Raw genomic sequence first — 24,738 nt, 5'->3', positions numbered from 1 at the left:
CTTCAGGCTGCCACAGACTTTTTATCAACAGTCTCCCTCACCAGCATTTATGCACTTTTCTGTGAGCTGATGTAAGCAAAGTAAACAGACAGGGGAGACTTTGACCTGTGTGAGGGATTGATGGAATCTTGATCCGATCACATGTAACAGTACAGGCTGGTATTGATGCTAATGTATTTCGTTAATCTCTGTTAATCCTCTCTGATGTGTCACGGAAACTCATGAACACAGGGAGTCAGTCCAAATAAGGTTAATACTTTTTTTGCACATTTATTTTAACATATTTTAACGTTCTTCTGTTTTGAATAGAAAAACACAGTTTTCCTATTAATTAAAGCCAATTAATGCAACATTACAGGCATTGTTTATTTTATTCTTTAAGCCAGAGGCAGAGATGGTTGACGTATTCAGATCATACATTTTTTTATTTACATTTAGCAAAAATACTCCATTAGAAGTCCTCCAGTCAAATAATTCCTCATTATTTTAACTAATGTGCTCTAATGTGTATTTATCTCGCCTTGAGATCATAAGGTTTAGTTTTAGGTTTCAGCTTCCTAACTCTTTGTTTCATTTAAATGTACGTATATTTAGGCCTAGGTGTACTTGTATATGAGTGTTTGTGCACATATCTTTTGTAGGAGTTGCATTTTTTATTGTGCAAAAAAAATGAATGAGTAAATAAGTATTAAAAGTATTTAAGTAGGATATCATTATGCAACTTGAGTGTTACATTTCTAAATTGTGTAAAAAGTAAAACTTCAAAATTATAGTTTTTCGAATGGTGCTGGCACTTAGAAGGTAAATACTAAGAACAGTAAAATGGTAATAAAACTACGCTAGTTTTGAAGGTAAAGAATTAACTTCCATGCTTATGATGTGGAGTGAAATCACAAGAGCTACTGAGTAATTGTTTTATTGTTACTTATTGTGACGTATTAACATAAAAGAGGATGTAAATGACCTTTAATATGAGTGTAGTATTTCTATGTGTTTTTATGTTTTCTTATTAACATTCTTTAAAGCCAGGCTTTTATTTTTTATATATTAAGCAGACGTTACATTCAGTGCTTTTATTTTGAAAGCGTCTCGCCTAGAACTCGTACACATCCGGTGCTTCGGACTTTAACGGCAATAGGAAAAGTGTCTTCAATGCTAAAGTGTGCCTAACTTACATGAAACGCCCTAGCACCTGGCTAATAAGGGGCACAAGGTTTGTTTTGTTACCTTTTCATGCCATATTTATGTCCGGCTTGAGTTTGGTTGCCGTAGATATTTTTTATGTATAGAACGTGTTGTGGTTAACGGTAACTACTATTAGCAACGGCCAAGCTGCCGGTCTGTATTGGAAATGAGATGAAGCTATAAGCTAACTCGTAGGTTGTTTTATTAATGCAACAAGATGTATTTTGTCTGTTTTATGTGAGGTCTGCTAAGGTTAAAAACTGTTTGAGTTAAAAACGAACGGTTAAAAAATGCTAATTTCATGTTAAATATTGTTTTATATTGCACTCTATGGGAGGTTGTCCTTCAGTTAAAATGTGAATTTTCCTTCATGATTGTAACATCAATCGTAGCAGTTAAAATATATATTTAAATTCATGGAGTAAAACCTGTGAGTCTACAATGAGTTTATTAAAATAGATAAAAGGAGAGTCAACTTACATGATTGTTTATGGGATAAAAGAAGTTAAAAGTAATTTCAATTAAAGGTAACTGTATTTTATTTTCTTCTTTCATAGCTCTTACGGTGTGTTTATATTGACTACGGTCCAAGGAATAAATGAGTGTAAACCATCAGTTTGAGAGTTCGACCATCATTTAGCCGGGGATGCTACAGAGGAATTTTAATGTTTCAGCTGATTTATGTGCTCTTCACCTGTACAGTTATACACTGTTGGGTCTTCTATAGTAATACGTGTTTTATAAGATGATCATTTGACCAAAAGAACATAAAAAATGAGAAACACTATTGCTACTATGGACTATATCCAGAATTTTAGAAATTCTGAGGTAACAAGTCAAAAAACACCTGTTTCCACATCAACTATTAATTTGAAGTTCACTTGCACTTTGCCCTTCCCTACTGATAACCTTAGCTGTGATCCCCAGAGAGAGCTGTGGCCTACAAATCAACAGCTTCTGTAGTGTGCACACCTACAGGAAATACTGCAAGAAAATAAACCTTTTCTTGCATTAAACATCTCTCTTTTAGAGGAGCACGGTTCCTTTTTAAAGCCAAACTTGAACAAAAATGAGTTTAATGCATTTTTATGGTGCACTGCAAAATGACAGGGAGCAGCATAACTGCTTACTGCTGCTCTGTATACCCTTTGTTTTAGCTATTGTTCAGTGGTGGAAAAAAAGGGCTCCAGCTGTAAGTCGTAATACATTCAATGTGGACTGTAAGTGGACTGCCTCTCATTCAGAAAGTTCTCTAAATGTGTTATTACAGCACAGCTCAGGGAAAGAAGCCTGAGAATCCTGACCTTCAAAGACGACTGGCTAGTTCAGGATGTAAAAGAAGACACAGTGCTGGTCATCCAGCATATCATGAAGCTGGCCTTCACCATCAACCGCAGCAAGAGTGCCCTACAACTGAGCCAGGAGATGTTAATGTCTATAAACAGCTATAACTCCTTCTGTACAGCATTATAACAGCTCATTAAAACTTATACAGTCAGCCAATATGTCTTTATCTTTATCTTCACTGTGTATCTTTGTTCTATATTTTTTTGTGTGTAAAGAAAGATGTCAAATGGGTTTTGAAAAGTGTAATACAGAAAAACGTGATCATTATTACTATATCATTATCTTACTCATAGAGACAGACAGTCAGAACAGCCAGTTTTCAGTAGGTTCATCGCAGGTAAACTGAGGACACATGCTGGGGAACACACAAACATAAAGATACAAAGTGCTGTTGCAGTTCGAGACACAAAGCTGAAATGTGTTTGTGTTTCTGTCAGACAAATTATTTTCACAGCATGTTTCATTGATATCCTGCTCACATGACTGGAGGATGTGTTTCATGGTCACATTGGGTAGGGCTTTGACAAAGAAGTAGAAACTGACATTAGATTTGTAAACATCAATGATTAGTCATAAAATCTCTACCTCCTGTGTTCTAACCTACAATAATCTGATATTATCAGGTTCATCACTTTGCTCAACCCCATAATTCAGATGAATCCAATGTGCCGCCAAGATCTGGGAATCTTTTCTAGATGCCTCCTTTCCTACTGCAGCATATTGCTGCCACCATGAAGAAACAAGATATTTGAGATTGAAACATGGGCATTTTGCATCATCAGCAATTTATTTTTGTCTATTTAATACGAGGGCAGGCTGATACTGGTGATTTTATTCATAATGTAGGCAAATAGTTGGCAATGACGATGGTACTTTTTGTTGCATTAATATGTTTTTGAAGTCAGTTTTTATACCTTGAGGAAATAGAAAAAAATAAAAGGATAAAGAGGCCTATTAGTTGACAGTTTATATAAAACAGAGTGACTTTTAAATTACTTGAATAAGAAAGGTGCTGTTGCTGGATACGAGGTTCAGATTTATCTGTGCAGGTCTACTCACCTGGTTGGAGAGTGCTGTTTTCCAAGGTCATCTTAATCGTGGTTGTGAGACAAAGGCCAAATCTTTCACGGGTTTCAAGTTACTGGGAAAAAAAACTGGCAAACGTAACATATATTCATAACTGAATCAGTGTGGCCTGAATTACTGGACTCAAAAAAAATTAAATATAATTTCTAATGTCTTTTTTCTCCTTCACATTTAATGAAGTAGTCATTAGCAACAGTGATTTCTGACCAGAAGCTGTCCTAGAGATTCCTTGTTTCTTTCTATCATCCACAAACAAAAAAATTGTCCCTTGCATAAGAAGACAAATGGACACATTATACTTTTATTTGTTTGTCGTAAAGATGAAGAAAATGATGAAATGGAAAGTGTGAGTTTGAGAGTGAGAAGAGGGAGTTTACCTGCTCTCTTCCTGTGATTTCAAGAGGTTGGATCAGACTCTCAGCTGGTCACAGGAGCTGACTGTCCCACAGACAGGAGGCTGTGCACGGCCACAGCAACGTGAATAAAGCTCATCATTGCTTGCCTGATGATCGTGTTTGCTTCAAGCTTAATACTGGTGCATTAAAGTTCAGAGGCTCATCCCACATGACTTGACAGAGTCCAGAGTTGTTTACACATGTGTTGTTATCTGGTCTCAAGGTTGAAGAGGTGAGGAGTTTATTTGCTTTTATTCAGGAATTTCACTTAGGCCTCCAAAGAGACATTCATGCTCACTGACTCAGTGTTTATTCAGAGCACAGGACTTTAACTGCTCTTTGTATAAGAGTTCTGTTAAAAAGTCCTGCCTCGGCAAATGTTCTGAAGATTTTAAATGTCAATCACAAACAGAAAAATGAAAAAAATCTGATTTTCAAAAACAAATATTGAGACATTATTACTTTTATTGTCAGAACTTGCGGCCTCATACAGTATGCCGGCACATCATGACATTGTTGACCATGTTAGTTTTCTTTCAATGCAGCCACGCCGCTGGAGATAATGTTGATAAGCTCATTCATTCCACCTTCGGTGTTGACTAGTCTTTGAAGCTGGTCGAACACTTCGGGGATGTCGGTCATTACATCAGTTAGATCAGTGGCCTCTGTTTCTTGGGAGGTGGAGTCATCTGGGCAGACACCTGTGAGGCAGAAATTAGCAGTGTTGTAAAAAGTGCTCAAAAGTCAGACGAGTAAAAGTACAGATTTTGTGTTCATACATTACTTTGGTAAAAGTGAAAGTCACCCATATGAATAGTACTTGAAAAGTAAAAGTAAATTATACACATATTTGGCTTTGATGCAGTGTGTAATCTGCAAAGTAACTAGTAACTAAAGTAATCTTATAAATGTGGTTTATTAGTAGAAAGTACAATATTTGCCTCCAAAATGTAGTGGAGTGGAAGTATCAGGCAGCAGGAGATGTACTGAAGGACAGTACTTGAGTTAATGTACTCAGTTACATTTGATCAGCAGAAGACAGGCTCTTTTTGTTACTGAGATGATTACAAAAAAACACTCCCTCCTTTATTTGTATTTAAGTATCTGATGTTAAATGTACTACAAGAAAAAGTAAATGATACATATATGTGCATGTATTTACAGTATATACTGTATACTATTAGTCTACTGATTATCAGAATTAATGTTTTTTTATATGATTGTTGATTAAATAAATGTATTTAAAAATGTTCTACTTCGGCAGCAGCCAGAGTACATGTGTTTAAGGTGCAATGTAAGAATTCGCAGCCTGCCGAATTCATAGGGGGCAGCATATCTTCAGAGTAACCGATGACTGCTGTTAACTGTAGCTGCCATTACCTAGTTAGTCAAGCTAGCCATGAGCTAGCGCTTCTGTAACCATGTCATGGGAGCTTGGGGCACCGGAGGAGTGTGGGTGTCGTTTACTATTGGACTATCACCTCATGAGGTTAAACGTGGCTAGGGGCCATCTAGTTAGCATGCTAACAGCAACATCAGAACTGTTATTAAAATTATTTTGATTTTTTTTAGTGGTTTAAACTAATATTCTTATGCACTGCACTTTTAAACATCATACCTTTTTCTGGGTCCAGGATGGCAGGTGGTGGGAGGCCGGTACACTCCACCTGCTTGGTGAACTCTTCCAGCTCAGCAGCAGTCACCTTCGCTCTCTTGCCTGACAGGCAGAACAAGTAAGCAAAGGAGCTATGAAGTAGCCTATAAAGAGCGTATGCAAGGTCACAGTGTAGACAAGACTAGTCAGGCAAGTAACTTCAGAGACTTAAACACAAGAAGATGGACTTTTATATCTAGAAGTGCAAGCTAGGTGTTGTGAGATTTTTAATTGAGTGGGTAAAAAAGTTCTGCTACACAATTTTATGATTTGTTTAATATTGGACCAGTTCCTGTCTCAGTTATATAAATGAAACCATATAAGAAGTTCAGAGGGGAAATGTCATTTTGTTTAAAGTGTCAACAACTCAAAGACATCTGAAGAAAGAACACAAGGCCCAAACTAGACTGTCGTTTGCAGTGGTTCTAGCTTGCATGACGCCCTGGGCGAACCTCACCTACAGTAACCCAACACTGGTCATTTGTAAGTACCCTGATGCACCCGATGGTTTACTAACAAAACCATCTGCTCGATCTCATCTCGGGTCATCATCACCAGAATGCTATTTACAGGGACTGCATCTCTCCAGGAGAGCAGCTGATCTCAACTTAATCTGGTCGTATGAAGGCAATATGAATGATTTTACCGCTGATACATGGCATTCGGAGCTACGTTTCTTTGGGTAATATTTGACCAGACCTCATCAAGGATGGACAAACAGATGGATCACGTCAACTCTGCAGAAACAAACAATTGCAAACAAGGGCAGACGGACTTGGCACGCCAAACAAACAACTGTTTGTTGGAAAATGTTTGATTAGTGTGCCACGGGCTTAAAGTTCAGCGTGAAAAGTCCTCGAATACTGTAAATATAAAGTAGCGTGAAAGAGAAGTACTCTAGTCAAGAACCTCAAAAGCCATACTGAAGAACAGTATTTGAGTAAATGTACTTAATTACTCAATATGTTGTATTAGGTCAAGATTGCAGACGGACATTATTGTATTTCCCTAAGCACATCTTATGTATTATTTTGAATGTTAAAGCAAGTACTTTTATTCTACATTCACTTTATCTGTCTGTAAGTCTTAAGTCTTACTCAGGAGCTGGAGAGCACCAAACGTGTTTTGTCCCATGGTGTAGTTAGCGGAGATAACCAGGCAGTCGGGGCAGCCAGTTTTCAGTAAGACCTCAGAGGCCTTGGCAGGTTTCTCTGTGGACACATGCATACACAAACACACATCAACACAAACACAAAGTGCTAGTGCAATGCCGGACACAAAGTCCAAATCTGTTTGTGCAGCATGTTTCATCGATACCACTCACCCATATAGAGAGTGCTGTTTTCCAATTTCATAGTAGCCGAGATTGTGAAGCAGGTGTCAAACCTTTCATCAGGAGAAATCCCACATTAAACATGAAAATGTTTCAAGCTTGGAAAAAAATATCACTGAACACTCTGAGCAAGACTTTTGCTTGGAATCAAGAAATGCAATCTGAGAATCTCAACACAATCATTGAATTCAGACTTGAAATTACATTTTCTGAGACTGGAAAACATCCATAACACCGCTCTCGTTAGATGCAGTGATTTTCACCCAGGAGCTCTCCACGAACATCTTCGTCAGCTTTTTGGATCCCGGGATGTTTGTGCTTTCTGCCAAAACCATCCACTTGCCCAGCAGCTGAAACAGACGGTATCTCCCTCAGTTGCATAATATCTTTGAACAAAAGATCCCAGACGGTGTGTTGTTCTTTGAAAAGTGACATGAAAGTGTCTTACCTGATCTCTTTGGATTTCAATTACTTTAGTTAGACTCTCACAGTTGTTTACAGGAGCTGACTGTCCGACGGACAGAAGACTGAGCACGGCCACTGCGACATGGACAAACCCCATCATGGCTCGCTTCTTACACAAAGAACCTAAATCTCTGTGTCTTTTTTAGCTTGAAGCTGATTGTGTCTTGTTCAACTTACGACTGGTGCACTGAAGTTCAGAGGCATCAGCCTACAAAGAGCCCCGTGTTGTTTACACATGTGTTGCAATCAAGTGGAGAGCTGGATAAAGTAAAAGATTTATTGGGTTTTATTGAACTTAAAGGAACAGATGAAAAAATGAAAATTCACTCATTATCTACTCAGCCCCATGTTGGTGGAAAGTTGGGTTAAGTTTGCAAAACAGTCCTCAAAACATTTCCGGGGCTTCAAAGCAAACAGCATTGCAGCCTTCTCCTAAACAACTGAAGTAGATGGGGACTGATTAGTAAAAGATGTTATTTACAACCCTGATGTTCAGTAGAGCTTGTGAGGCCAAACTCAAACAAGGTACATGCTAACATTTTTAGCTTAGCAAGAAAGATTTTGAGTGAAGTGAAGATTTTGGCTAAATATTTAGAAAACATGCAAATCATCTGATACTGTGCCCCTTGAAGTAGTCTCAAAGGGCGCACAGCACATACTGTGTATATTCAAACATGATTTGTATATTTTCGTAATATTTAACTTCACATTTCGCAACCCATTTAGATATAAATGGGTATAATTCTACAGGCTTAGCTACAAAGCTGCTCAATCACTAATCAATATTTATGTCAACAATGGACAATCAGACACGCATCATGATGCCAGAAGACTGTTGTGGAATCACATATTTCATTCATACAAAATGACTATTTATTTATATAGATAAAACTAATTATAAATCATCATGTGTCCGTCATGGGGCGAGGTGTGGTCTGGACAGATTTCTGTACACACACATTAAGAATAAGTCACTACTCAAAAAGCACTGTATGACATTATGGACATACAGTTGAGGAGCTTTGTATAAATGTGTTAATCGTCTCGTCGTCTTTTGTGTTAGTCTATATCGGCACATCTCCAGAACAGCAGGTGAGACAATGTTTCTCCTGCCTGGAAATAAAGATGTCAGAGTTCTGAACATTCTCAGGAGCTGCATGCCAAAATATGACTTCTGAACTAAAAAAAGGCTGCAGCCTACTGAGTACAAGCAGTGTGTACTTCATCTATCAGGCTCATCTTGTGCCGATAAGTATTTCTTACTAAAAAGCATCAGACTGGTGGCAAAGTGTCTTTGCCAGCAATAATTTTGTCAAAGACAAACAGACAGTCGAAGCAGTCAGTTGGCAGGTAGACTTGCTTGAGGTTGAAAAGGTTGCTCTGTGAAAAGGTACATTTAAAAAATAAAAAAAAAAAAGGTCGTTTGTCATTACACAACACAGGGTGGTGTGACCAGACATTAGCGGGGAGCAGCCTTAAAGGGGCACTGTGTAATTTGGAGAGGAAATTCAATCTCAGAATTGTATTATTTACAATATTAATGAGGTAATAATACAAAATCAGAAATATTTGTATTTGTATCTGTAACTTGAAAGAATATTGTAATGTTCTGATTATAGGAAAAGACAGTGTTAAGTTAATACACGACCAATTTCATAATTCTAATCAATTTCTACAGCATGAAGTAGCTTGAATCAGTGTAACTGGGTCAGCTGAACATGTAAAAATTTGACTTTGGTGTAGAGACAAGCATAGAATAGTTCCCAATAAAAATTAAATTAACTATAAAGGAATAATAACCTGCATTTTACCTGTTTGATTTATAATTTATACCACACTGTATTTATTTCTTTTCAGGAATCCTAACTGGAAAGTATTAGGAAATTAAGAAGCTGTAACACAAACTATCACATGAAGGTGTACAGCATCTAATGTATATGTACAATGTATTTGTATGTAATTGCTTTTAACAGCTGTAAGCATTTATCTGTGCAGTAGTGTCTACATATGTTTCAGTGTTGCAGGATTAACGTGTTCAACTTTTTTTCATCACTGTTTTCCCTGATAGGACTTGATCTGCAGTGATTTCAAACTGAAAAACATGTTTTGAGGTCGCAACTTCAGTTCAGTCGCCCAGTTTCGATGCAGACATGCTGGTGATCATGATGAAAGTGATCATGGCTTCGCTTCTGCTCACTTACTATACTTACAAATCTCAGCAGGACAGCTGGCAGACTTCATTAATAGAGGAAAACATCAATCAAATATAATCATTAAGATGCAAAATAAATCAGGTGCACACTTGGCTCTTCTTTACTGATAGTGATTGGTTTTATCAGACTGTCACAGCTGCTCAGAGGAGCAGTGTCCCAGCGAGAGAAGTATCATTAACACAACAGCAGCACACTTCATCCTCTAGATGGCTCTAAACAGTCTCCCTCACCAGCATATATTCACTTTTCAATGAGCTCATGAAACCAAAGCAAACAGACCAGAGGGAATGTGTGGAATAATAGAGTTATATTGGCCTCTGGACCTCTCCTGACACGTTTTATCTTTGAAGTATAAGATTGTATGTAATCTTATGTGCATGCAAATAACATAAAATACCATAAACACGTTAAAATACTGTATACTCGGGCCATTCAATCTATAACTAACTTATGGTAATACTTCCAAATTTCTCCAGCAAAACCTTTTTAAAAAAATCAAGTTCACAATCCAAAATTATTCAGACTACATTTATTTTTACCAATTACAAAAAATGGCCATCTAGTTTAAGTTGAAAAACCCTGGGAATATATGTAAAGAATTATTGGACTATTTATTCCAAGAAAGAAAATCACAAAAACTCATCTTATCAAAAGTGTTTTTTAATTGAACTTAACAAACTGAGAGCTCTCTATAGATGTCTTCATACAGAACAAGAACAAAAGGACAACAAAAAAAACAAGTGACAGAAAAAGAGCAAAATCTGCTGATCATCATGATCACACAACAAAATCTCTGAGCATTACCTAATCGTTACAGCGGTGCTCAGAGAGGAGGGTCGGGGGAGCCGAGGAGAGAGGGAGGAGGAGGCCAAAGACAGATTGACGTCCTGTCTGCTGTCAGCTAGTGATGGAAAGACAGATGAAGTAAAAAGGACTGCCATCCCTCCTTCACCACCTCCTCTGCTCCAACCTTTCTCCATCTGAAGTGATGGTGAGGATGAACGACAGCAGGATGAAGGAGAATTGAGATTGATGGAGAGGGAAGTGACAGGACGCAATCGATCACTGTGACTTCCTGGTTTTCTTGGTCTCATCTTCTCCCTTTTGCTTCATTTCTTATCTTGGTGGTTGGAGACGGACAGAGAAAGAGGACAAGCAGGAGGCAGTGGTCACTACTCCATGCCCTCCTGGTTCTCTTGGTCTGCTCCGATTTCCTCACTGGCCTCTTTGCCTTCCTTGCTCCTCTTGCTCTTCTTGTGTTTGTGCCTCCGGTGGCTGTCGCCCTCCTCGCTGTCATGCCTCCTCCTGCTACTGCTGCTAATCGAAGGAGAAGGACAGAAGTGTGGAAAGGGCAGGGGAGAGTGTGAGGTACAGGCGAGAGATCAGAGGGGGAGGTAAAGGGCATGGAGGGTAGGCAGTAAGGTGAGGAGGTAGGAGAGGGGCAAAGAGAGACAAGACAATCAGTGAGTGAAGGAAATAAAATGGGAAGTTAAATGGAGCCAAAAGGATGGTGCAGCATGGAGCCGTAATACACACAGCTTACAATACTGACATTTTTTGTTATTTTTTAAACAATGGGCCCTAAATTTCAGAGGTAGACATAAGCAACTTCTCATTTCACCGACAAGAAATGAGAAGCTGGCTTTTGCACCTGTCACCTGTCAGATTTTATATGAACTGTAGCTAGCGAGCTTGTTAAGACAACATTGGCTCCTATCTCCAGCCGACTTTTTAAATGTCTCCAGCTAATCTGCTTTAAGATTAAAGAAAGTTTTTAAATGTGAAATTTATGGCTACATACATGATGTCATGTATTTGCATGATGTAAATGACTGAGGCTACAGCTCACATGTCTGCATCTTCACCAGTATGACAAGAAAAGTTAAGATCAGTCTCGAACTTATTTTTGTTCAGCTGCTTCGATCACATACTTGTTCATATGTTATATATTCAGGGGATGTTTTAATGAACAATCAATTGGTCTCAGAGAAAAATAAATGTATGTTCTTATATTTACCTGCGAGAGGACTTGTGGCGTCCCTCCTCTTTCTCTCGATGCCGCCTCTCTCTGTGTCTTTCCTCCTTCTCTCGGCTTGCCCGCTCCCGATGTCTCTCTCCATAAGCCCGCTCCTGGTACTCACGGTAACGATATCGCTCCTCGTCACTATGAAAGTTGAAGGAACAAGAAGTTGTACTTAATGTGATGTTTGCATGCACACCAAATAATGCACAATCTCTGGTTGGAAAATGCAGCTTTTACATGTTGAAGTAAATTAACAAATATTTTTATCAGTCTGATTCTGACTGAGTGCATCACAAATGTGTGTGTGTTTGTCCCTCTCACCTGGTGTAGCTCATAGCTGAAGGGCTGTGCTCCCTCTCTCTCTCCCGCTCATGTGTCCTCTCTCGGGGCCGTTCCCTCTCCTTGTCTCTCTTGTCGTCTCGGCGGGGATAGTAGTCCCAGGATTTGGAGTTGTCTATCATGGTGGGCCAAGGAGGAGGCACGCCTCCAGCCATGGGTGGGGGGTAGGCGCCTGGAAAATGTGAAGAAGAGCCGAGTCAAATTAGACAATACTAACACCAGCCATGTGAATAACTAGGAATTCTCATTAGCTTTCATCTGTAAGAATATCCTTGTTTGCCTTCTTTTACATACTTTTCCAGTCATTTTCACATATACATCACAACAGATCTCTTATCAATGGACAGGAAACAAGTCAAGACATTTGTTGTGTTGCTGAGGTTTTAAAATCTGATTACATTGTACAGCTTCCTACCTTGAGGGAACGGGTAAGGGGGGAGAGAGCGTCCATCATAACCTCCAGGGTGGCCACTGTGAAAACAAAAGAAAGGCAACATGTTACAGTGCATGCATGCATGTGTGAAGAAATTTAACTGGCTGTTAGTTCTCCATATATATTTAGACAGGAATCTAACAAGTGTTCAGATGAATTAATGAAAAACTAGGGGGCGACAACGTGAAACATACAGTAAATAGAATATAATGTCCCCCTTTTTTTTCCTCAAAGAGGAAAACAGGACAAGTGATTTTTAGAGCAATAGATATTCTGTGGCAGATATAAAATGCACTTTGACTTCAGCTGGACTCTGGGTCATTTATTTAACTACATTTTTCTCCTCAGACAGAAATGACAGTATGGTAGTATCATTCTGTGTGTTCTTGTTGTATTTATGGGTTGTCAAGTTCAAAATGCAACTTTGTAATAAAAGGAAAATATTAACTTTAAACTCAGAGAGTCAAATTCATATGATTTTTCATAAAAGACACTTTCTACAATTCTGTAGAAATGAAGAAAAACCTCTGAGATACATGCAGCCTGGGAATCACTTGGCTAGTAATCTTTCGGATGGGTGACAGACCTTTTTATTTGTAAAAAGAGAATAATGGGTGAAATGTAGTTCAGCTATTTCAATTAAACACTCTGTAACCAGTAGAAATGTTTAAACTGGAATCATAAAAATAAAATTTAATGACTTTCAAGCAGGAACACCAGTAAAACACTCAGTCTGCCATTATCCATAAATTCACAGGAGTTATTATAACAGTAACTGCTGCTTTTCACTGCACTAAGATTTTCTTCTTCTGTGCATTAAATCTCAATCTCGCCATCTGAAGACAACAGGACAGATGTATGTTGATAATCTGCAGACTCAGAGTCGAGATGTGCCACTGTCCACTGTTTATCTTCATTAAATCACATGCAAGTGACGGCAGGATGCTAGAAAGCAACTCCTCACACATCCCTCAGACTGGTCGGCTATAACTCACATTTTTTATTTATTTATTTATTTTTAAATCAGCTGCTCATGTGTCATTGTGTCACATTTAAAGATATGATGTAACCATTTGCAACGTGAAATATAGCAGAATTATTACTGAAAGAGCGTCAGAATGATGGGATTGTAAAAACGGCTTCATTAAACTATTATTTGTGATTTGCTTCTATCATCATTGTACTGAATAACTGTTTATAAAAAGCACACCATCTGCCTCTGGCTTCAGATTTGTGGTGCCTCTCTGAACCTCCCAGACAACAACATGATTTCCTGAGGAAGCCAGTTCTGTCATGCTTCACTGTGATTGGCTCAGAGATCAGTGATGTGCTGGCTGAGCCCCTCAAACCGCCCTTTTGCACCTTGCACCAACATGACCCAGGATAGCAGGTGTGTGTGGAGTCGCCCACACAGTCTGTGCACCCACGAGTCACTGCTTTGCACTTATTGCTTAGCTAGTGAGATTAAAATAAGTCCCTTAGTGTGTGTGCAAGTGTGTTTAAATGTGTGTTACCTGTCCATAGTGGGGATGATAGCAGGAGGGGGCCCACTAGGTGGAGGAGGAAAACCAGGAGGAGGGACAGTAATGGGCAACCCTATAATGGAGGCAAAAAGTGGAGAGAGGATGTTCAAACAGAGCTAATAAAAAATCCAGCTGACAAAAAGAAGAAAAAAAAGGTGATTATGATGAACTTACTGGGCGGGGGAATGAGTGGGGGTGCAGCGCTGACATTGGGTGGCGGAGGGAGGAAAGGAGGCGGCGGTATGTTTGGAGGAATTGGTCCAGGGGGGAAGAAGGTGGGGATCTTAGCTGGAGTCGGCTCTGCATCTGACTGTTCAGCAATCACCTGCACAACAAAAGATAGGAGAGGTTGTGATGACAACACACACTCAGAGCAGTTTCTTCTAAATCAGTCTGTAAGATCATTTGTTTGATTCAGAGCGACAGTCTTGCTTCTGCGTACCTGGATATTGTTGCCCTCCAGGTTGTGTCTGCGTCGCCCTTCAACCCTGCTGATGGTGGCCGTGCCCCCACCGATCACATCTATAGTACCGCTCGTCTTCCTGGAAACAGAATACAAAAAATAAAAAAACAGGGCACTGAGCAGTATTCAACACAAATGACACAATCACATACACACTGTCTACTTCTATTCTATAACAGCTATTGTACTTAAACTAATTCACATGAAAGTCTCTAACAATGCGGTCCTCATTCATTTCACACCCTTCTATGCATAACATCAAATCAAACCACATCTTGCCTTCTCACAAATTTTACCCAAGCATTGTTTTCTGCACTGTGTTATTTAAAACCAAAAAGTTTTCATATTGGCTGATATCAACAACACATACACTAATACTGGCATATCTGTGATAGGCCAATAACAGCCAGCCTGGCTCTAGTCCTAACTTCCTGCACAAACGAAAAATACAACTCATTAAGGAGGCATTATAAAGGGCCTCTCAACAGTTTTATGAGGACGGTCCTGTTACTGTTGTAACTTAAAGAGAGAAAAATTGAGATGAATATTTAAGGATCTGTAAAATCTCTAAAAAAATATATTTATCAACAGGCTGCCAAAACAATGAGCAGTGGATTCAGCTAACGTGATGATTTTCTCATGTCTCTTTCTAAAGCTCAAACTTGTGTTAACCTTCTACTTTATGACACATGCACATCAACCACCCCATCAGACAGAAACATCGGCAAAAAGAAACAATCTTTGGAGCCTTGGAAGTAGTGCCGGGAGTTTTTCTGTGGTCACGTTTCATGGTCAAGAAAAACGCCAGGCCCCTCAATTTAACACATTTCCCCATCAGGCCCATTTTACTAAGCAAGGACAAGGCCATGACCACTTACGTATAATAGGACATGTCCTGAACAGGCGGGCCAGGCCACTGAGGGGGAGAGATCCTACCATTTTGAAACAAAGGACAGGGGTAAAGGAGATGAGAGTAACAACGGCTCTAACACACACAAACACTCACATACAGCCCGTGGGACGGCGAACTATTTTAACCACAGACCTCCGGATGTGACCAGGTGTGTTTTGTCAGTGTGAGTCTAGATGTTGTCTAAGCATTACACAAAAAAAGTGTTTTCACTGTGCAGTTTCCTTCAACACAAACTGTTGCTACCACACAGACCAGCCTCATTAAGATGGCCAGTTAACTGTATGATGTGTGATCACTATCCTTAATCTTTTATGTGTCTTTTTCTAGCCCTCCCTCTCCTAGAAACATAAGTAAAGTTTCTTTCCAAATGTAGTACAAATCTGAAATGAATTTCCAGAAAATCTGCAAAAGAAAATGAGAATTAATGCATGTTACACCATACAAGACTAAATATGTGAATAAACCATTGCAGAAGAAGAAGAGGACCCAGCAAGACGACATATTTAAAATAAATGCCAATCAAACCTTTCAAACAACAGAAAACCATGCAGAAAAGAGGATATGTGTAAATACAGCATTTGCTTTATGTTTGTTTACAGTCTCCTCATTACTTAACAGATGTTTTTCAACTGGGAAGAGGGCGGAGCAGAGGCCTCAGTGGACATTAAAATGACATGCTTCTTGTACATCATGATTTATGTTTATGTTAAGTGCATAAAAACAGATGGATGGAAACATATCTGTGGTTTGCATATCAACTTTTCTGTATATGAACTTTGTAAGGGGTACAGCAGGACAATGTTTCATTGCGGGACCAACTTGAACTAATCACCTGCACTCTCCACTCCTGTCTCTCTGGTCTGTCACAGGAAGCATATGCCACAGCTTTGGACAGAAGGGATCATTAGAGGACCAGTTGGCGTTATCTGCTAAAAGAGAGCTGGTGTTTGCAGCCAGAAGCACAAGAGCGAGTGAGACGGAGGCTATGTTACATTCTCAAAGTGGTAGCCGATTGTGGGACGCTATTGTGTTTGTAATTCTGTGATTTAGGGATATTAAGTAGCAGAGAGAATCCTCCTGGGTTGCAGCACATCTACTGAGTAGAGTCTCCTCAGCCTAGCTGCTCTGGGACACAATTTTGCATATTGCCTCGTTTAAATTTGCCTGGTTCTCGTTTTTAACTGGCCAAGTTTGATTTGGTGTTGCAACCAAAGCAGCTACAATGGTTAACATCCAAAAGAAAAAAAGGGTAAGGGTTAACATGACAGGTAACATCACATACAGTTGTGGTTGTTGCTTACCATCCCCTGCAGTTGGCTTTTTATTATTGCGGTTATTGTGACAATCTTTTTTCTGTACACATCACTTCTAGGGGAAACTGCTTGTGCATAATATTATCAGATATCTTATTGAGTGGAGATTAAAGCAGAAGTGTTACCTGGTGACCTGAGTGACAGCAGACTTGTACATGTTGACAGGAGATGTGAAGTCTGGCTTAGAGGTGTGAACGGGCAAACTGGATATGTCCTTCTCATTACCTGTCCTGCCCTGCTGGACCTAAGAAAGAACCAAAATATGTTTATTAATATAGTTCAATGTGTTAGTCACTGTAGAGATGGTCTCTTTACAACAATGTAGAAATAAAGTGGAAACTGCTGGCAGTGGTCACAGTTACAATGATCAACCGCTTATGTGGATCAAAAAGCTTGGGTCAGAGTTGTTCCTGTAAAATTGCCGTTAAAATAATTTGCTTATGGTAATCAAGCAGTCCGCTTACAGGTGGGTCTTTTCATTCATGACAACATTTGAAGCTGTCCGTTTCATTACTTCATATTCATGATATAAATATACAAATGTGAGATTGCTGGTAAACTGCATGAGAAATAAAGACAAAGAAAATGTGTTCTGTTAAAAGATCCTCTGCATCGATTTGACCCGTACAGACGGGATCAGCATCACAGGTTTCCACTATGTAAGTGAAAAACGTGTATGACATGAAAACTTGTGTTAATATTCCTCTTACTTAAAAAAAGGAGTTAAGCGTTTCTTATATGTGAAGTTTCCAGTCAAACAAGGCAACAGAGAGATCTAAAAATATATTCAGGAAGTTGGCAAACTGCCTGATTCCTACTATCTGATGAGAGACTGAGGAAGAAAACAGACAGGGGGTGAAAGGTAGAGAAAAACAAACGTGGACAGAGTAAACACTCGTCTCTCACAGTGATCTTGCTCGTCACCGAGCCGACAGTGGACACCTCCAGGCCCATACGCAGCCTCTTCTGTTTTTCACAGTAAGCCTTCCACGTGTCTTCATTGAAGCCGTAGTTAAAGTAGTCTGACAGATCCGCTCCTACACACACACACAAAAAAAGTTGCGAAATACTATACATGCCTAAAGGAGCAGTTACATATTTTGACAGAGTATTAGCCACACAAACACAAACCTGGCTTCCTCCAGGGCTTCTCTTCAAAGGACTCCATTTCCGCCTCCAGCACTGGAACCCCATTAATGTTCCCAGGAGCATCCAGATCCACTCCCTTCAGCTTTGCTGTTAATGAAAAAAGCAGTACAGATTAGTATGGAAAATAAAAAGCTGCTTTTCAGGTCAAAACTGAGGAAAAACTTAAGAAAACAAAGGGACCAATACCTTGTCCATATGGTCTTGAGCCTGCTGTCTTTATATTGAGATTGACAGGTGGAGCTCCATAAGTTCTGGGAGGGAAAAAAATAATTAAAATCCTCTGAGTGATACAGTATATCTCGAGATCTACTGTCAGATTCACCAGATATAATACCGTGTGCAAGCGATGAGCAAGAACAGTTAATTCTATGGTGATTGTTCCTCTTGGTCTGCCAACTGAATAGTCAACAGATCAATGTCAGTTTCAGTTACTTTTATATGTTGCACTCCATAACTAGACAATAAATAGACAAGCTATTTACTTCACGCCAAAGCACCAACAAGCTCATTATGAAATCAAAACTCTTATTTGAATTTGAGAGACAAAGAGCTTTCAGCATTAAAAACAAAAAAAGCATCGGTTAGGAACAACCAATTTCTCTCTGTTTACAACTAACATTAAAGACATTAAGTTAGTTTATATCTAAAGTTGCCATTGACCATTTTGACTTAAACCTACGTGTATTGTGGTGCTCCAGTTTTAATGTCTCCAATGGTGACGCGGACGTCATCGTCGTCGTCATCACTGTCGCTGTCACTGTCAACATCCTCACCTGCAGCTTCACCTGTGGCCTGACAGACCAAGGGGGGAAAGGATGAGACAAGCATTTCTCAGAGGGACAGAAAAAACTAAAAGAGGAATAATGTCCGAGTACATAAACAAAAACAAAACAGACAAAAAGCACAGCACATGTTGCAACACAAACTGTGACTGTGTGCATGAAAGCGGCCTACCTCAGAGGCCACCCCATTCCCTGTTGCGTGTGCACCGGCATCCTCTGTCGAAGCGTCAACAGGTGCACTGTTGACAAGACGAAGCATTAATATACAGATAGCACATAACAACCAAATACTCATTCACATTGAGATTATAGATGCTCAGACAAAAATGCACGTTTGTTCTTAGCTGTTATGTTTGTCCCCAGCCCTGTGTGAAGTTAAGTAATGCTCCATAAGAGCATTGGTTTTAAGTCTTTGAAGCCAACTTTACAATAACGATGCAGATGTAAGGATTAAAGGGTCAACTTTGATAGGAGACAACTTGATCCAATTATTTTTGTACAGTGATTTTTTCCCGGTGGTTCTGGTTGCTTACATCTGTGTGATCGTTTGGGAAATACTAAGACAGTTTTTAGTGCATCGATAGTAAACTTATTTACTTTTAAGTATACAACTGTAAAGTGTATATTTTTTTTAAAAAGGCAGAACTGGTCAACCGCCTATTTATCTCATTATTATATATTATTTTCTTATAAAACATCTGCATTCATTCCTGTGGATGTGGACACTGACAGGAGACTTTGACGCTTCTTTATACTGTATGTTTTCTCTTCGAGCTGCTTTGAACAGCACCACCTCCTCCGGATGTAAACAGGTGTCCTCTGAGTATTTAAGTCACTTACACAAATCCAAGGTGTTTATAAGGGTGAACACAGATGTCAAATACCTGACTGCAGCATTCAGTTTGGCCTCTTCGTCCTCATCTTTGCTCTCAGACTCATCTGAAAAATGAAAAACAGTTATTTTAACAACTAGCCAAAGAGGCTTTTCATTAGTTGCCCATGTTTTATGCACAAAATCTACCAGAGAGCGACAGAAGGAGTATTTACTACATTTTAAGGTTACATACTAAGTTTATATGTGACAGAGGAATCTTTTGCCATGTTTTTTTTCAAATCATACGGCTGCAAAAGGCCGACAAAAGCAAATCAAACAGGCGCTGCTAGCTTAGCCTCCAGGCTAGCTCTCAAGCTAGCTTCATCTTGTCATTAGAGCACACAGCTAGCAGTTAGCAGCTCATGAACATAACAGAGCAGCACACACACACTGATTCACGTGTCTGACGGCCATGCGGAGTTGTGTTTGCAGACATTGGATGTTATTTTTTGTTTGTACCTCCATACAGCCATTCCTCCTCCTCATCTCCAGCGCTAGCATCAGTGGTGGTTGTTTTGTCCGCTTCCTCCGCAGACATGTTCAGCTAAACACGGAGCGATAAACCAGCAGCAAACAACGTTCAACAAACGCTCCTGAATGTAGTTATAGCTACTATTGCCCCCTTCAGCGGGGAAACGCGGTTATGTAAAAATAAATTATGCCTTCATAGATTCATCTCGAACCTCTGCGAGTGTGTGCGAACCCGGAAGATGTTGTTGGTGTCCCGCTAAGGTCGAAGTGGTTTTGCGGGAGACACAGCGCCCCCTGGAGGACAGGAAGACACACCACGCTTCAGTCACATGGTGCTGGTCGGGTCATGTAGGTGCTGTCAGTCACTATAACTGTGGTCAAAAACAGTCATGCGTTCAAAATCAAACTTATGTGAATAAAGCACATATAGTTTCATCATAAGTACTTAGGTACAGAATTATGGAGAATGACCTATTTCAGAATAATGCATCACCTTATTATAAACAGTGATGCGTTAATGTGCTGTGTGTACTTTAATGTTCAGCAGTTGATAAAAGTGGAGTTAATTTTTACTTCTTTATATGTTGCTGCGTAGCTCAATATATTACAGTTAATAATAATCTATCAGTTGAATGGATTCATTTAATTACCTGAAACTGCAAAATAGGTCCAACTAATGAGGTCAAGTACAACATTGTTTTCCAGATGGTAGTCGAGTAGAAGAGAGAGAGAGAGAGAGAGAGAGAGAGAGAGAGAGAGACGTTAAGTACAAGTACCTCAAAACTGTACTTAAGTACAGTGCTTGAGTAAATATACAAACAATACACACATAATATAAGAAAAGCTCTGCTAAGTGAAGATGATTTACAGAAGGTGGTTTGACTGAATGCTCTGACTCTACTTCACAAATGATAATAGTCATATGACACAGAGGCTGAGGAGACTTCTGACCCTCTTGGGACCTTGAGGCAAATAATAACTGGACCAACAGAACACAATAGTATGTGTTCATTTGTGTCCACATACTTTTGGCCAGAAATTGTGGAAATATGCAATAATGGGGAATTGTTAAATATAACACAGCTAGTCAGAGAAGTTTCAGGTTTTAATCACTGGATTGCAAAGGAAATGCATTAAGACTGTACAATGGATTTACTGAGCAGCTACAGGGTGTAATGATCGATAGCCTCTATAACTAAAACTGTTCAGATGTAAAGCAGGAGACAAATATATAGCTTTTAATTACTGTATTTGTATACCACTTCTCTGACTGCAGAAGCAGAGGACACTCATACTATTATACAATGAAAAATAAGAAGATTAAATGAGACTAAATAATATATGAAAATGTATCATGATCCAGAAGATATAAAGTAACGCAGGGCAACTAAAAGCTAGTTTAAAACACATTTTGAGCTCAGGCTGCATGGCAGTAAATCACAGTCACCTTCGGTCATAAATCCAGATTGAGAAGCTGTGAGAAGAACTAATTCTACTGACCCAGGTGTGCACTGCTGCATGTATCGGCTTAGTAGGTCTTGGATCTTGGATTTAATCAATGTAATGCCCTCTGAGTAATTCTGAATTTAAATTCTCTAAAAAAACTGTACTGACATCCTTCCCATCCTGCATGATTATCTTGGTAGTTCCAATATAAAAATCACATCGTTCCCAGCATTATCAACCATATCTATCATCAGTTTCCCATTCATGTACTTACACATGAACTCTGACAGTGTTTCAATTCACAAATATCGGCTTAAATGAACAACACTTTTACTAGCCGTATTCCTCCTTTCATAAGTTTGTGAACTCCAGCAGCAGCTGCAGTTTCCTCATCAGCGAAACGTCTCTCATGATTGATGTTGTGGTTCTGTTTGCACAAGAAGTTAATGCATAAAGGATTGTTAATGCATTTATGGCCCTTGACCAGTTAAGTGGAGGCTTCGTCCACTTAAGCTTTGTCAGTAAATGAAGAGGAAATCAGTGGATTCTCTCACTCTCTCTTCTCACCACCACTTTGGCTATTATCACTTCTGTACAGTGGTGATTATACAGAGGTGTGGACAACATTAATTCACACATACTTGGATGCATCTGATGCTGGAATTAGGTTAATAAGTGAACATGTTAATGCACGTACATGTGGACATAGACACACACACACACACACACACACACACACACACACAATGGTAATTTTATATTTGAGTACATTGATTTGCTTCCCACTATTTGAGAACCACACAGGGGTTCATATCACAAGTACATCTAATGTATCACATCACATGTGTGAGCTTTCTGTGTGGATCTCTGTGTGTTCAGAGTATACTCACACACACACACACTTAAACACACACACACACACACACACACATACACACACACACACACACACACACACACACACACACACACACACACACACACACACACACACACACACACACACACACACACAGGGAGGCAGTAGAGAGAGAGGGATGCCAATGGTTTCTCCGTTAAACTGATCATGGAAATTGCATTCATTCTGTCTCCCCCAGTCTCATCTCTTCTCCGATCTCTGCTACTCGTCTCTGAATCTGCCTCTGTGATCACAGTGTCTTCTGCTCTACTCTTCTACTCTTTTCCCCCATTTGATATTTTTTCTTCCGTCTCTCTGTTTAATACTCCCACCGTTTCTCTTCCCCTCTGAGTACTCACATTTCAATTCAAATTTGCTTGATTTACATCACCATATTTAGATACTATTGCAGAAGTATCTTGTTCAAGATTTACATTGCAAGTATAATAATTCACACAACTCGCCATACAAGACTATTATTGGAGTCCAGTGAAAATCATGTTGCCCCCAATTTTGGAGATTGACCGATTTCTTTAAAAAATGAAGGATTTCTTTAATGCATTCCTAAAACATTCATACATATCAAACAAAACAAACTAAAAGAAAAGTTCACATTTTGGAGATAAGTACGTGTTTTCTTACAGGACAGCAACACCACACGTTGCAACACTCTACAAACTATTCAGTCTAATATGACAGCCCTGCCATAAATCCTCCATTAATGAACGTTATCATATTAAGTTTCAGTTGAAATTGTTTTACAGAGGTGTTTCTATTATTTAGTCCATCCCATTTGCATCAGAGGATGGACTAATTAACTGTAGTGTAATGCAATACATCCTTGATGCAATTGAATCAACACTTCTCTCAAACAAATTCAATACTAACTGCACATTATAACCTTCAGGCGACATTTTATTGCAGGACTGCTGACTTGAGGTAGTTTTAGCGAGGTGTGCCTAATAAACTGGCAACTGAGTGTACGATAGGACAGAGCAGAGCAGGAGTGCAGTTCAGTTTCATGTGTTGTTCATCTGTTTTTCCCTCATGCTGTGAACTGCTCTGGCGTTACTTCCTGCTTCTCTTCACTCATCTTTCCATGAGCCGTTCCTCCTCTTCCTTCCTCCTCTTCCTGTCTGTCCCTCTGCTTTCTATCCTGTCTTTCCCGTTTCTCATTCCTTTCCACTTCATCCTCTGTGTCATCTTGTCTCTCTCTGTCTCTTGTTTGCTCCCTCCCTCCCTGCCTCCATCCCTCTCTCCTTACAGTGGATTAAGGCGGTTTATAGCCTCGTCGATGCTAATCAGGTTTATCCAGACAGAGGGCGATCATTGGGCTATCAGTAATTACGCACGCTGATATTAGCTTACTCAGATATGTGCCCCGGGCACATTTTCAATCCACATCATCTCTTTGGATCAAACATATGGTTGTCTGAACAGTGTGATGCCGTGTGCGACAGCTTAACGCGGCAGTTTCTACTCCTTTGTTGTGCAACACAAAGATCCATCTGCTGTGAAAATAAATGCATGTTTGTTTCAAGCTAAAGCCTATGAGATAATTTGTTTCAAATGTAATTAGAGTGGCTGTCATTTTTTATACTAATGTGCAATTAAGATTTGAGATTAATAATTTATTTTGCTCTGATGTTTTGCTCCAGAAGTTCAGTGCAAAACAACAGTGTGCAGCTACAGCATGAGTCATGACAGAGAATTTCCCTCCGCGTTAATGTTTCAAGCAACAGCAACCCAATAATGGGCCCCTCCGCAAATCTGCTACACTCATATCAACAAATGCTCTCCCCCCCTCTCCAACATGAACACATGTAGATAATCTTTGCCATTATCAACATCATCCACTTTCCAACAGGTGGTGGAGGCTCCTTCACTGATGCCAGCTACCTCTTGGCTAGTAATGTGGCTATTGTGCAACTTTTCAGCCTCGCTGGGAGCAGCTTTCCATGAGGAAACTTGATCATGACATTTATATTTGGGTCTAAACCCTTAACCAAGTCCCTTGTTTTCTTCTCCTTTCTCTTCTTTTAACATAGGAAGGAAAGTCACTCCACATTGGCAAGTTGTTTGTTAAGATCAGTAATTATCTCGGGTCATGTAGCCTGCCGCCCGCAGTGCAGTTAGCAGTTAACGTTTCAGCAAACCACAGAGATTTCCAAAAGGGGACATTTGTACCAAACGTGGCATATCAAGGTCACATTATATTAGCTTACTTATTAGTTAACTGTCACATCAGCATCACGAGGTAGCGTGGACAGAGGTGGCATTATTACAACCAACAAGGCTGGCAAACAGCCAACCTCAGTTCAAGTCACACCCGTGGATATTTGTAAGGACACCTGGGGATATTTCTAGCTGTTTTTATGGCAACCAAAAGCAGGTCATTTTTTCATGTCGGACCAGGTATCTTATGTCAAACCA

The 24,738-nt window shown here is 39.5% G+C and overlaps 2 protein-coding genes and 1 long non-coding RNA gene across 6 annotated transcripts; 1 reads left to right on the top strand and 2 right to left on the bottom strand.

Moving 5' to 3' along the window:
• The first annotated feature begins 970 nt into the window (after positions 1–970).
• LOC311269562 lies at positions 971–1,800 on the top strand. The gene is made up of 2 exons (XR_014624107.1): positions 971–1,213; positions 1,743–1,800. It is a non-coding gene; the product is annotated as an uncharacterized lncRNA (long non-coding RNA).
• Positions 1,801–4,538: 2,738 nt separating this feature from the next.
• On the bottom strand, positions 4,539–7,562 carry LOC311273920 (uncharacterized protein; the record flags this gene model as incomplete). The annotated part of the gene is made up of 6 exons (XM_084381213.1): positions 4,539–4,714; positions 5,632–5,730; positions 6,765–6,878; positions 6,992–7,053; positions 7,205–7,350; positions 7,449–7,562. 6 exons carry the CDS (start codon positions 7,560–7,562, stop codon positions 4,539–4,541), a joined length of 711 nt encoding a protein of 236 aa, XP_084237339.1.
• Positions 7,563–10,317: 2,755 nt separating this feature from the next.
• Positions 10,318–20,222, bottom strand: fip1l1b (FIP1 like 1b). Of its 4 annotated transcripts, none has more exons than XM_084364993.1 (17): positions 19,950–20,222; positions 19,501–19,555; positions 18,789–18,855; positions 18,514–18,626; positions 18,021–18,085; positions 17,817–17,921; positions 17,592–17,722; positions 16,811–16,929; positions 16,205–16,312; positions 15,338–15,391; positions 14,439–14,538; positions 14,171–14,321; positions 13,988–14,069; positions 12,456–12,511; positions 12,023–12,212; positions 11,696–11,842; positions 10,318–10,995 (listed from the first exon to the last, which is right to left on the bottom strand). In XM_084364993.1, the coding sequence occupies exons 1-17, from the start codon at positions 20,026–20,028 to the stop codon at positions 10,851–10,853; spliced, it is 1,767 nt and encodes a 588-aa protein (XP_084221119.1). In that variant the 5' UTR covers positions 20,029–20,222; the 3' UTR covers positions 10,318–10,850. The 4 variants fall into 4 exon arrangements, with proteins under 4 accessions (XP_084221119.1, XP_084221120.1, XP_084221121.1 ...); XM_084364994.1 differs by having other exon boundaries at positions 10,318–10,992; positions 19,950–20,221; XM_084364995.1 differs by lacking the exon at positions 16,205–16,312.
• Positions 20,223–24,738: the final 4,516 nt, after the last annotated feature.

This window comes from Pagrus pagrus, assembly GCF_965226575.1.
Source record: "Pagrus pagrus genome assembly, chromosome: 2".
NCBI lineage: Eukaryota > Metazoa > Chordata > Actinopteri > Spariformes > Sparidae > Pagrus > Pagrus pagrus.
The sequence above is the reverse complement of the archived record's forward strand: the minus strand, read 5'-3'. Positions and strand labels throughout refer to the sequence as shown.